Source organism: Mangifera indica, chromosome 1 (genome assembly GCF_011075055.1).
Source record: "Mangifera indica cultivar Alphonso chromosome 1, CATAS_Mindica_2.1, whole genome shotgun sequence".
NCBI classification, from domain to species: Eukaryota; Viridiplantae; Streptophyta; class Magnoliopsida; order Sapindales; family Anacardiaceae; genus Mangifera; species Mangifera indica.
Genome location: NC_058137.1, coordinates 11,927,809 through 11,942,298, shown reverse-complemented (window position 1 = coordinate 11,942,298; position 14,490 = coordinate 11,927,809). Strand labels below are relative to the sequence as shown.

The following is a 14,490-nucleotide window of genomic DNA, read 5'->3' as shown; positions in this document are numbered from 1 at the left end:
CTGGGCGTCTTCTTCTCTTCTTTGTTGTCTTGGGCGTCTTCTTCTCTTCTTTGCTGTCCTGGGTGTCTTCTTCTTCTGCTGGGTGTCTCAATAAATTAATTTGTTCCAGCAAAAAAAATGTAAATTTTGGCAGCATATATAATATTGGATATTAGCAGAGAAACTCACTAAGAAAGCATAAAAAAGCTAATTATGGAACAATGTATGTTTTTCAAAGAGAATGAATGTTATAGGAATTGGTAAAAATGAAAGAATATAAAAAAACATCTTTGAAACAGAATTTTCTTTCTGCTTGTCCTCGAGATTATCACTGGAAACATTCATTCTCTATGAAAATAGGATAACATTCAATATATTTTGATAAAAATATATTGATTTATATACATATTTATTTTTCATTTTAAAAGATGAATATATAAGTATTGATTTAATTTATACATACATGTTTCAAGAACTTGAATTTGTAATTTATTTTTGGTATAAAATTATTTTGTTATATGTTATTTTAAATTGGTTAGAAAAAATCAATTGTTGTATTTTTTTAATTAAAATATAGGTTTTTGTATTTTTTATAAAAAATTCATATTTATAAAAAAAACTCTATATTTTTTATATTTACACATTTCTCCACGTTTTCGTTTCCAATTTTTTTAAGAAAATACGTTTCCACGTTTCCGTTTCCGTTTCCGTGCGACCTAGCTTGAACCAATGAAGATGATCGTTTAGAATCCAAACGATAAAGTAAAGCATCCACAAGTTCAAGTTGTGACTATCACTATGTGCCGGCTTTTTGGTTTTACCTGTATCACTAATCACTGTAATGATGCAAACCGATGGTTCATGACTCCGTCTGCCCCTGGTGGGAATGCTTTGGGGAACTTTTGTCATATTGCTAGTTCCTCTGAATTGAGTTGTTGAATGAGTTAGTTTTCTCTAGCATGTGGTTTAGTATTACAGAATTTTTATTCTCAATCGTGGAAATGTCTGGAATACTGTAGGTCACACGGAAGCTGTGCTTTCTGTAACTTTTAGTCCTTACGGGCGACAATTGGCAAGTGGTTCGGGTGATACCACCGTTCGAATATGAGACCTCAATTCCCAGACACCAATGTACATATCCACAGGTTGGGAAAATGAAACTCTCATAAACTATTGCTTACTGTCTATTGGTTACCTTAAAGTTTCTGTGTACGCACTTAATGAATGTACTGATCACAAGTTTAGGTATTAGTGATGATTTGTCTTTAAACACGTTCTATGAAGATTTGTTCCTACAACTTGTAAATTGTTCACTAGATTAAAGAATTGGATTTGTTGACCTCTATTGGTACTAATATTACTTCCAATACATTTGCTTAACTACTAGAACTTTTACTTTTCTACAGGACACGAGAATTGGGTCCTTTGTATAGTGTGGTCACCCGATGGAAAGCATCTTATGAGTGGAAGCAAGGCTAGAGAACTTAAATGTTGGGATCCAGAGACAGGAAAGCCATGAGGCAATCCACTCACTGTAAAGTCTTTGTACTAGAAAGTCTTAATTCCTCTCTTATCCCACAGAATTCTGTTGTACTTGTATGTGGTTAGATGGTTGAGTTTCCTTTTTAGTGCAATTGATTTGAATGCTAGAATTGTTTGTGTTGACGGACCACAGAAAGTTGTGCATCTATTATTGACTGTATTGATTGACAAAAGCTTCTCTGAAATGCTGACATTTTAAATCTGTTATTTCTAGGGTCACAAGAAATGGATTACTGGTATCTCTTGGGAACCAATCCACTTGAATTCTCCAATTTGCTTTCTAAGTTCTAGCAAAGACGGGGATGCATGCACATGGGACATTACTTTGAGGAAATGTGTTATTTGTCTTAATGGCCATACACTTGCAGTGACTTGTGTGAAATGGGGTGGGAAGTGATATACACAGGGTGGACCTTTCTTATATTCTTAGAACTGTGATTAAACAATTTTTTCCTTGTAAGACACCATATACTGATTTATTTGAACTCATAGTGAACTAATAATTTTATAACCTCATTTGTAACAAAATTGTCATAGTTTTACCCTGGAAGTTCTGTATCAGCACTAGTTGATTGACTGTCACCACCCTGTAGCAATTTACTTCATTGTTTACAGCTACAATCTGTTTTCTGTTCAATATTTTGTACTTAGATCTCATCTTAACTTTTGCAGCTCTCAGGATTGTACTATAAAAGTCTGGGAAACCACACAAGGAAACTGATTTGTGAACCGAAGGTATATCTTTTGGTTTATGCATTCCCCTATTTCCGTTCCTTAATCTGTCTGGTTCAAATTACAATTATATCTATAGGTTTTATTTTTTTATTTTTATACTTATTTTTTGTTACATTACATACATCCATCTGTAGGTATTAGTCTTTCCTAATGCTGTGCCTTGAAGGATAGATAATGTCATCTTTGTAGTGCCGTATGTAAAACTTTCTGTTCTTGATTGAGCTTTCTGTCTCTTATGTAACTTTGCGCTAATATTCTCTTTAGATAGCCACCTGTTGAGGAATCAAGTATTCTCCCATCTCTCTTCTGTCTCTGTCTCTTTTTATTTTTAAAATTTTGAAATAAAAAACTATTCTTCTTAAGTTATAATCATGTATGATCTAAGTACTATGTATTCAGAAAACAAACTAGACACAGTACCTCTGACTTTACGCAAAATATCTGTTAAATTAATGAATGAACTGTGATTTTATAATTCATAATTTAATATCAACATTTTGAGGCTTAAAATTTCTTTTATCCTTTGACCTCTCTATTGACCTTTGTCTCTCTTTATACGTTCCTCATTTAGGGTCATGGACATTGGTTTTTACCCATGCATTGAGCACCAAATATGTTCTTTGGACGGGAGCTTTTGATCATACTGTCAAACAGTATTCATCTCCTGAGGAAATGAAGAAGGCAACTTACTTGTTTTTGTAATTTTGTTCTCTTCTATACTTTGTGCTTGGTATTTTATTTATCGTTTTGTTTTATCATGTGCATGCTAGTTTTGTTGACTTTAATTGATTGACACCTTTGTCAGTGAACTAGTACAACTTTGGGTTCTTTACATGCTTGTTTAAAAAAGCATGCATTAACTTTGGTATCATATAAATTTCTTTGATCAGTGTATATGATTGTTGAATTTTGCAATTGGAACTAAAACATTATACCGCATCCGTATACATAGGTTGCGCTGAAGAGGTACAACAAAATGAAAGGGAATGCTCCTGAAAGGTTTGTTTCAGGATCCAATGATTTTACCCTGTTCCTCTGGGAACCTGCTGTTAGCAAACACCCCAAAACTTGTATGACAGGTTATCAACAGGTACAAATTATTTAATATTACTTCCTGCTTGTGGCTGCATTATAGTTTTCAAGCTATTATCTGTTGGGTGTGGAATGTACACTTTTCTTTTTCTATCACCTTTTACTCAAGTACTAGAATGCTTTTGACTAGATATAAGGGATCTTCTGACATATTTATGTGGCTTTGACATTTCCCTTTTCCAAGCTTTTCTAGATCTTGGTAACATCCATCAAAAAAAGGTTGGAGATAGTGATCAACCTCTTCTTTGCACCCAGCTTTTCGAAATTATTTGCTTCTTGCCTACATAGTGGACGGTGTAATAACTAGGACCCCTGTTTTAAACAAGGGAACCTGAAATATTGACTAGCAGTTGCCTTTTTTTGGTTAAAAAATGAGCTTTTTGACTGTTTATATGGGCCTTCTAAATTGTGTTTGCTGTTACAGCTTGTGAACGATGTTTATTTTTCCCCTGATGGGCAATGGGTGGCAAGTGCCTCATTTGATAAGTCTGTCAAGTTATGGATTGTGATGGGAACCTAATAACAAAGGTTTATGTGTGCAGAGAAAAAAATGCAAGGGGCAGGAGGATTCCTGCTGGAGAAAAGGGAGAGAGAAGTGGGCCAAATGTAGCAGCTCCTTTGGATGACACCTGGCAAGCTAATATTGTAGGGAATGAGTGAGTGATGGAAATTTGTATATAGGAGAGGGAAGAGAGTGTGGGGCGGCACCTATTGAGAGAGAAAAATTATTGTTAAGCTATTTGTATTTGGGAGCACCAGCCTCAAGTAGCCAGATTTTATGTTAATCTTTACTGTTCCTGTGAATGTCTTTTTCTTGTTATTTTCTTAATGAATGACTTAAAGTTGATGGATATAATATGGTTTATGAATACCTTCTTTCCCCATTGATCTCTTATCTCTTGTCTACTGTCTACTCTATTTAATTTTCATTTTTATTGCTGTTTGGGAGTCGAGAAACTTGTTGGAAAGAATGTCTGTGAAGGAGACTTATACTGTGTTATTGCATTTTTGAGGCGAGAATTGTGGACATCTACTGGAGAAGGGAAGGCTGTTCAGAAAATTTCCAGCCAAAGTTTAAAGGAGACCAGAAAAACTCCAGCCAAGGTTTACAGTAGGAAAGCTAGGAGCCGCAGCAGATACTGCCTGTCTGGTTTTTTGGGTACATATCAGAATCATATGACAGGGAAATTCGTTGCTGCTTTTTGAGGCCATGTTGGGCCTGTTTATCAGATCAGGTTGGTAGTACTACATGCTTTTGTATATCCATAAATTTATTCCTGCTATTAATGGTTATGCTGCTTCCCACTGTACCGCTGGTCTGCAGATAGTTGGCTTCTCTTAAGTGGTTGCAAAGATTCCACATTGAAGGTAAATTTACACAATTGTTTCTGTATAGTGAGTGAGATTGTGTTTTCTTTTTTTGCAGAACCTAACTTGACAAAGTGCTAAAGTTCTGCCAATGGCAAATTTTCGTTTCTTTCCCATGGACAAAAACTGAAAAGCCATTCTTGTGCTGTTGAATTTATGTATTTCATGTATTTCTAGGTTCGGGATATCCAGACAGGGAAGCTGAAAAAAGACCTCCCGGGCCATGCAGATGAGGTATCTACTCTGAACTCACCTCAGAAAAAAAAAAAATCTTCCCTTGTACTCACAGTAGTTAAACAAAATGCATTCTTTCCAAACCAGCATGCTGATAAATGATTCATTATTTGTTTTGAAATGTCTTTGCTGTTGATTGGAGTCCAGATGGTGAGAAAGTTGCCTCTGGTGGTCAGGACAGAGTATTGAAGTTATGGATGGGCTAAATTAATTAAAGTAGACTAAAGGGCATGCAATTACATTCTTAAAATGAGGTTATTTGGCAATTATTCATCAACACCAATCATTTGGGTTCGGCCTGCCTTTATCTTTATGCTCTAGGTGATATGCTAAGGTGCCAAGAACAATAGAATTAAAATATCAATTGCTTGGGTGGTTGGTGGAAAATGTTCCATTACATCAGATTTGTGAGTGTTTCCGCGGTTTATGTTATTTCGTGGATGAGCAATTCAGATTCTAACCTTTCGGTCACAATGCTCTGTTTGCAGAACATATATCTGGTTGTTTTGTTTGTGTTGCAGGTATCTTGATTCAGTTAATTGTTACTAATACTGTATAGCAGCAAGTTAGTAACATGTTGGAAAACCATCGGTTGTCTGTAAATGTAACATAATTGTTGATGTTGCGATAAAATATTTCTTGCAAAATAGTTTGGGTTCAGCCATAGTTCTTTTCGCATACGAATACTTAATAATGTCTTCCATGCATGATTTGCAAGAATATTGTGGCTGCTTGCTGCTCAGTAGTGCTTAGTCACAGACACTTTTTTTCAAAGCTTCGCATCAGTCTCCATTTCAATGCTTAGAAATGAAGAAGCCCTTATCCTTGAGGCACTCCACAGTGTCCCTAAGACTCACCTCCCAAGGCATAAAATTGATGCCCAAGCTCTTTGCTCTCTCTTTAGAAACCTGGAATGTTGGCCCATTATTCACAGCTTTGCCTCTGAATCTGCCATAATTATGCTAAAACTAGTGAATTCTAAACATAGGCGAACATTTTTTATGACAGTAACTGAATGAAAAGGGAATCACGCTGAAACATACTTTTCCAGGAGGTTGAAAAATGGGTAATTCTCCTGCAAAATCTTCAGAATCTCAGCAACATGAGTGACTCTACCAACCAACAAATACTTACCATTAGCCGTGGGCACCTCAAGAGCTTGAATGTGTACAAGTGCAACATCTCTAACATCAACAAGTGAATAAGGGCTAGGGAATGTTTGGGATCCTGAATTCAGATATATATATATATATATATATATATATATATATATATATATGTATATATATATATATATATGTATATATATATATATATATGTATGAATGTATGCATAAAACAGTTGAGTATTAATGAATAAATAAGATATAATCACATTCTGAATCTTAAATGGTTGCAAATTTTTACCATATATGATGTTGAAAATCACATCCGCAGAGAAATTAAGTGTTAACTGTAAGATGGGACCAATTACCACTCCTGGATGTAATGTAACCAAGTCGAACCCAATCTCTTCTGCAAATCTCCAAGCTGCTTCTTCTGCTAAGGTTTTTGAAAGAGGATGCCAGTTCTGTAAGAAAATCAAGAAAAAATTGTAAAAGCTTAGCCTAGTTAATTCTAAATCAAGATGCATCTTTATGCAAAAATTCCTCTATCCTGTGATTTAAAGAAATGTTTATAAACTTGGTTTGGACCAATTGGTCTGATTAAGAACTAGTGTTAAATTTAGTTATAATTATAGCTAAAACCCATTTTAGCCATTGAACCGAATAAACTTGAAGTTGAACATGGTGGTTAGTGTCGAACAATAACTCAATTGAAAGGCTGATTAATCTAACTATCATGTTGATGTCATAATAATGTCACATAGCTACAACCAACTTTTTATAGATTATATGGATTTAACAAAGAAATATACATTTTGCCGAAAATGTTTAACTCCAAAATCTTTGATGAACAGTGATTATGCTTGATGAAAAATAATTAGACATAATGAAAGTAATTAGGTGTGATAAGGAATGATTAGACGTGATAAATAGTAACTAGGTATGATGAATGGTAACTAGACATGATGAACAGTATTATGTGTGAAGTTTGATAAACTGTTATAAGGCGCCACTGTCGCTAATAGGTTTTTTATGCCCAAACTTCCTATTGATGGAAACCTATCATTTTTCAGAAAATAATTAGTTTTTACACACATATCATATCTTATTATAACTAATAGACAATTTTCATCAACTAAAGCTGACTTTGTTTTTCCATTTTAATTGAATTTTAAATTGAATTTTGAATAAAAAAATATTTATGAGGCAAAGGTTTTTAAGATTAATCTGTAAATTGTTGTTTTGGTTATATCTATATAATCTATAAAAAGCAGGTGGAAATCGTTTAAACACATTAAAATAAGCTATTTTAATTGATTTCCAACAACCAGTATCAGGAAATGAGAACTTCTACGTTTCACGCCTTGCAAAAAGCTGGTTCTGAAAACCAGGTCTCATCTACCACCACATCAGGGTTAAGACGCTTTCCATTGAATATAACTGAAGCTATGGAGGATGTTATAACAACTCTCTTGACAATCTGAACTTTTACACATGACATAAGAACATTCAGTGTTTCCTTCACTGCAGGATCAACCAATTCAGCCTCAAAAATGGAAGCAAAATATGTTGAAAGAAGCATTCATTGTTGCATACGAAGAAAAGGGAAAAAGAGAGGTATTGGCCGTCATAAATTCAGGTGATGCTGTGTGGAAAACACCTACACAGCCATCAACTGCAGAATCAAAAAATCCTTCTTCTAACAAGTTTGCTTTCAACATATCAAGTCTTTCTTTAGCTCCGTCTAAGTCATGTAAGTGTTTTATATTAGGATCATCTGTGGCATATGCAAATAAGACCAATTCTTAGTTTTATTTTGTAATTAAATCAAACTAGTGGGTGAAGACATTGTGAGTATTAGGGGTGGATCCAATCTAAATTGGCTTGACTTGAATTGATCTTCCCATAACTTTATTCACCCCTTTAGTGATCTTGTTCACCAAGTTCAAATAAATTTAAATTCGAATGGGACATTATGGATTTGATCTGAGCTTGTACTACCTGTTTCCACCTTTAGACCGAGAATTACCACTTCATCTAATAGAAACCTTATCTGTCAAAGGATTTACCACTTCATCTAATAGAAACCTTATCTGTCAAGGTCACACTAGAGTGATACAGAAACAGCCAAAGGATTTACCACTTCATCTAATAGAAAGCTTATCTGTAAAACTACCGTACCCAGAAGTGGAAATTGGAGAGATTCAACTTAACAGCACTCAAAAGCAAGAGAGAAAAGAAAGTTTACCTCGGTCACTAACAGTGGCTTTGACTGTGTAACCATCTTCAAGTAACAGCTTAACTAACCATGAAGCTATGTAAGCAGAAGCTCCTGTTACAAGCACCACCTTCCCTTCTCCGCTCATTCTCTCTTTCTCTCTGTGAACTTGAATATTCTCGTGTAGAATTGGACTAGGTACCAAGAATGCTATTGTTTTTTTTTTAATTTATTAGTGGAATAACACTAAGAGTAACCCCTCCCCTTAGCAGCCAATGGTCCAAAGTGCATTACGCATTACTTGACACCCTTAAGAAACAGGACTATAACAATTATCCCCTTGAGGTTTGACAAAATTATAACATTGCCAGTTGTTTTGTAAAGTCACTTGTATACCCCTTACCAAATATCTTGTTATGTTTTGTATGCATGAATTGTGAAAACCCTGGAATGTTGCACTTACAGTTCTAGATATTCCTCCTTTACATATTTTTTTTGCCGCAAGCTTTGGGGGAAAAATATTTGGTTCTTCTGGTTTACACTATTAGTTGAATGTTTCAGTAGGATGGAAGCTTATCATATGTACTTGCAGTTGCTTTCTTAAGACCAAAAATGGATTTCAACTTTTGTGGAGGGTAGGTTATGTTGTTTTGCTATTTTGTGGGACTTGAAAGAGGATTAGAAACTCATACCTTATTTTTGGGATAATGACGACTTTGAAAAAATTATACCACAAAAACTAATTATTTAAATTAGAGAATTCAAAGTTTTTCAAATCTCACATCAGAAACCTATATTTTTCTATGTGAAATTTAAATCTCATACCTTATATTTGGTATAAAAGCAAGTTATTCGGTTATTTTTCTTTCTTTTGCAGAGAACTTTTTATAGCTTGAACGAGTTAATGGTCACCAAGTCTTTATATCAGCAAACTAGTGACATGTCTAAGAGTGAGTTGGAGAGTAAATGGTACGCCTGTAAATGCAACATTCTTCCCTCTTTCTCTAAACTGTACATGTGTAATAAAATTATTTGTTTCAAAGTATTTTGGGTAGAGCCATAGTTCTTCATGGCTTGATACTTTCATCATGTTGTGAACATTTATTGTGACAATGAGAATACAATCAGACTTGTTTAAAAAAAAAAAACATAATGAAATTTATTATCATTTTGGTTGAGAGAATGTGTTAAACCAAGAAATTAAGTTAGAAGGAATTACTATTAATGATTAAATTGCATATATATTTACAAAAGCTTTAGCAAAGACTAAATTTGAAATTTTCAGAGTTGCTTTTGGAATTATTGATCATGAATATGCACTAAGGAGAATATTACAAATGAAAATATGCACAAAGGTATATTACAAATTAGTGCAACTTTCCATTTTTATTAGAATAAAATTTTGTACAAAATGGCTGATGCCTTTTTCAAGAGATGATAAATTTAAAACATTTCATGTATTTTTTATCAAATGTCTCCATAAATTTATTTCCATAAACAACGTCATTCATTCAAACAAAGTTTTAACCTTAAAAATCCTGTCTTTATTTTATGCATAAGAATGCCAATCAAAATAACAATGAAATAAAGACAATCCAACAATTAATATTGATCTAGAATCCTTAAAATTATAAAAATAAACTCTATGGAATATATTATTTCAATAATTCGTCAAATCTAGAACTTCAAGTCTACAGCATTCTTCTCCTGCTATGGGCTCCAAACTGATTCATGTCAAAATGGAACTCAGGATTGAACTGAGAGTCAAGCTGATCTTGCATTTGAGAAGAGTAATTTTGAACAACAGGAAATTGCTCATAGGGTGGCCATGGCCGCAAACCTGAATAAAAGAAATTCAAAGGTCTAGGATTTTCTACCAGCAATGCATCCATTGGATCAGAGTACATTGGTTTCACTACTTGAGGGTAGGTATTATTTTGTAGTTGAGATAAATCACCGCCGTTCATCATCATCAAATTCAGGGGACTATCGACAGGATTAAGATCCAACGGTCGCACTGAGAGAGCCTGATTAGAAGGATAATATGGGGGATTAATTTGCCTGTTATTAATGATTTCCACTCCTTCGATTTTATTATTCTTCTGAAACAAAATCTGAGCATTGTTGCAGGCGTCTATTCGAGTTTTTTCTTCCTTTAAAACTGCAATTTTTCTTCTAGCGACTTCAAGAATAGTGTCAAGTTTAGCTAGAAGAAGACTTAGCTGATCGTCGGAACAATTCTCTAGAAGATCACTCCAGCCACATGGGAACTTCTTTTCCAAATTATCCTTCTGAATTTTCTCAATTTTTTGTTCAAGTTTTCTCCTCCGATTCGTTAAGAAATCAAACAAGTTTAGAGTTTTTACACCACGATCGGATAAAACTGCTTTCTCTCTAAACGAATCGAAAACTTTGAGAAAATCCACTCGTTTCTTTGGAAAAGTTTCCATCTCTGCAGGGCGATTGTTCATCTTCGGCCGGTATATTATCATGCACATAGGAACTCCACAGAGAGTAACAAACTCTTGAACCTTCTTCTCCAATCCCTTCTTCCTTTTCTGATAAGTCACCAAGCGACACTTCTCTTTCTTTATCAGTTCTATTGTTGACTTTCCTCGACCCATTGTTTGATCTGCAAACCCAATTTAGAAAATTTGTCGAGACAGTTTCTCCATACAAACAATAGTGGTAAAAACAAAAACCCTATTCAACATTGTTTTGTTATTGATATGCATTAAAACAAACACTAATAGTAACAAAGGAAATTTACAGGAAAAATAAAAGCAAGAGCATTCAACAATCAAGTTTTTACTATAAATTATCAGAATAATCAAGATTAAGTACCTTAAAGGTAATGGCTTCAACAAGGTGAATTTGATCTACAGCAAGTTCCGTAATAATAATAACTATGGAGTCATATGAGTTTCCAAGAATTACATAAAAACTTCTTTAAACAAATATGGAAGGAAATAAAAAAAATATTGAATTTATTAATTATACACTTAATTTTGAGTCAAACTTTTATTACTTGCATCTATTAGAATCTTACATAATCCTAATTTGACTTGGTTGCATTTTGAACAAAGAGGAAAGCAGCGAGACAATATATATATATATATATATATATATATATATATATATATATATGTATGTATGTATATATTCTTTTTTATATATTTTTTTTGTAAAAGTTTCAGAAAAGTACCCAATATTAATTTTTTTCATTTTATTTTTTTAGTCAATGTTATTAATCATTATTCAATATATTATTCTTGATGACAAAGCCAATACAAATTTTCGCATATACTCTCTAGATATAGAAAAGAAATTTAAAATGCAAATACCAGAATTATTATTAGAGGAATTAATATGAGAAAATAATAGTTTACACTCTTCGCCAACCTACATGGTTATGAATAAAGCTGAGTAAATAAGCGGAAAAGCTTGTATGTTAATTGACTATAAACAACTTAACAACAAAACTGGCGGAAAACATACCTTTAACAACATTTACATGCCCAAAGGGGTTATATGAATGGTTAGTTTTGTCATTTGGGCTAAAGCAAACACAATCTATATTTTAAAGGAAGATGGACAAAGTTTTCTTTGACTTCTCTGATTTTTGTGTTGTTTATATAGGGAAGAACATATTAATCATCTTAAACATGTAACCAAAAAGTTTCTTGATCATGAAATGATCATATTTGAATGGAAGATAGAATGATTCTAAACGAAGCTTAAATTTACACTCTTTGGTGGATTAAAGCTTCGTTTTATGTTATATTGAAACATTTTTTTGATGTCGTTAATAATATAATTGTGGATTAAAACTCTTTATATTAAATTACGTTAAAAATTTCTCTATATCTAATTCACTCGCACTCTTAATTATATTGATTAGAGTGGATAACAAAATTATTTTACTAATTTTAACTATCATTATCATATCCTATCCTATACAAAATTCAAAAATTACATACATGAATAGAAAACATGAAATGGCAATAACAATTTAGAACATTAAGGAAGACCTTGGCCAAGAATGCCAGTGTATGGTAAGTCTCTAAGAGTATTAGCTTTAACAAATTTTGACGATGCTACAACACGCCATCGAAATTAACTCCATAGAGAGCATTGATTAGACATTAAGATTTAATTTAGTTCATAGACGTTTCAATTATTATTTATTATTATGTACCAAAGCCTACAACATCTTTTCAATTTAGCAGGCCTCAGAAAGAGCCCAAGCTTCCTCCAAACTAACGAAAGTGTAAAAGCCCATAAAATTCCAAACCATGATGGATGGGGCATTATTGGCGCTTCTTCTCAACCTCGAACAAACGTTCCACATTTAGCACAAGCCCTCTTTGAAATTCCACGTAAGGAAATGCAATGGGTTGGTCTTCCTCTTCATTTTCCCATCTATAAAATGAATCAAATTAAGCTCAGTGCTCAGATAAAGAATAGTATCCATTTTGTTAGTCAATACAACAATTTTAAATCTACCTGAAATTTTGTACTAGGTGGTGAAGGAAGAATGCAACTTCAACCTTGGCAAGTTCAGATCCTGGACAGCATCTAGACCCTCCACCAAAGGGTGTAAATTTCTTGCATGTTTGATCCTGGCTCTGGATTATACACAACTCTTATAAGAAAACCTCCACTAGATGGGATTTCCACCATTCTAAGTGTCGGTCTTGACATGAATTATGACTTTATCTTTGTAGGATAAGCCGTGGGTGTATATTCAGACTTGGAAATCTCTCTGTGAAATCCTTCAAAAGAGTATAATGGATTTTTCATTCCTTCTAAGAGGTCATCTTAAATCTTAGATTCTCTAAGATTAGAGATTAAATTTTCTAAATCTTCCATTTTAGGACCCAAAGAAATCTTTTTCGCTTTCCCTTTTTAAGAAGTCTTTCTTTGTTTCTTTAATTCCTCTTCAATATCTGGAAAGTATCTACAAGAATCTGTTTTGACTTTGTCATCAAGATTCTTCAGTTTTACTTCAGCAAATATGTCATTCCTTTCCAATAGTTTTAATGGTAATTCATCAAAACAAGGGGAAAGTTCCTCTTTAAATTTCTTGATTTCTTCAAGAAGAGTCATCATGACTTTTTTGCATCAAAAGGGTTTTCCTAAATATTATCTATTTTGTGTTTTCATGGTATGCAAGTATTTATCGTTCCTTGTACCAAAGCATGACAATAAATTTTGTGATTCATTATCATTCGTTTAAATGAAGTTTCATCTTCATATATTGGTATTTATACAGATTTGTAATTGATTATCCTTTTAGAAGAGGAGTTTCTTGAAACACTTTTTTTATTCGAGTCATTGGCTCTATCTTTATCCCTTTCTAATATATTGATTCTTGGTTCACTAGGTCTAATATCTTCCATTGCCCTCCTTTCTGAAATTGAAATCCTAGGAGTAGAAAGGGTTATATCAACCTGATCTCCAATTTCCTTTATTTTAATTTCAGGGTTTATTTCTATATCCCATATAAAATAGTTCATACCATAAATCAAACTAAACTATACAAAATTTATTGTTTCGTTTAGGTTAAAAAACGGTTTAGTTTAAGTTGAAAAATTGTTCAGTTTACAATTTAAGTTACACTTTAAACAATTTTTAAATGGAACAAAACCACATATTGTTTTTTTTTTAAATAATATATGATTGTGCATAATTCAATTTAAACTATAAAACCAAACTATTTAAAAATTACAGTTTAGTTTTGTTTGATTTGTAAAATAATTTTGTTTGAGTTGATAAGTTTTTAAAAAACTGTTTTTAGTTTGAGTTACAGTTTTGACAATTTAAAATTGAATTAAACTATAAAGTTTATTTTTTAAAATATATAAATATAACTATATTTAACAAAATTTTTCAATAAACAATTAAGTATATAACTTGCTTTTTTAATATTTATTTTGTCATTTTCTTTATATGTATATTGAAGATATATTTTCTATGTATTCTATACCTGTATATTATGTTCTTAAAAACTATAATTCAATTAATTTCATTTAATAATTTAAATTTAGAAGTGAATAATTTTAATAAGTTTAAATCGTAATTCAAACCAGATCAAACCTTATTTTTTCGGTTTAGTTTAAAACTTAAAATGGTTTGGTTTGATTTGAAAATCTTTTAAACTGTTTTTTTAGTTTGGTTCAAAAAATATCTCAAACCACACCAAATCGGAGTGTA

The 14,490-nt window shown here is 32.7% G+C and overlaps 1 protein-coding gene, 3 long non-coding RNA genes and 1 pseudogene across 5 annotated transcripts; 2 read left to right on the top strand and 3 right to left on the bottom strand.

Annotated features, from left to right (window-relative positions):
* Positions 1-708: 708 nt before the first annotated feature.
* On the top strand, positions 709-4,230 carry LOC123193973. 2 transcript variants are annotated; one of them, XR_006497180.1, is made up of 8 exons: positions 709-859; positions 999-1,124; positions 1,386-1,513; positions 1,736-1,977; positions 2,194-2,256; positions 2,828-2,954; positions 3,209-3,346; positions 3,891-4,230. It is a non-coding gene; the product is annotated as an uncharacterized LOC123193973 (long non-coding RNA). The 2 variants fall into 2 exon arrangements; XR_006497183.1 differs by lacking the exon at positions 1,736-1,977.
* Positions 4,231-4,669: 439 nt separating this feature from the next.
* On the top strand, positions 4,670-5,465 carry LOC123193980. The gene is made up of 3 exons (XR_006497184.1): positions 4,670-4,716; positions 4,894-4,950; positions 5,098-5,465. It is a non-coding gene; the product is annotated as an uncharacterized LOC123193980 (long non-coding RNA).
* Positions 5,466-5,744: 279 nt separating this feature from the next.
* On the bottom strand, positions 5,745-8,422 carry LOC123215550 (annotated as a pseudogene).
* Positions 8,423-9,965: 1,543 nt separating this feature from the next.
* On the bottom strand, positions 9,966-10,898 carry LOC123215479 (floral homeotic protein PMADS 2-like). Its single transcript, XM_044635625.1, has one exon. The coding sequence runs from the start codon at positions 10,896-10,898 to the stop codon at positions 9,966-9,968; it is 933 nt and encodes a 310-aa protein (XP_044491560.1).
* Positions 10,899-12,431: 1,533 nt separating this feature from the next.
* On the bottom strand, positions 12,432-12,923 carry LOC123195435. Its single transcript, XR_006497454.1, has 2 exons — positions 12,781-12,923; positions 12,432-12,696 (listed from the first exon to the last, which is right to left on the bottom strand). It is a non-coding gene; the product is annotated as an uncharacterized LOC123195435 (long non-coding RNA).
* Positions 12,924-14,490: the final 1,567 nt, after the last annotated feature.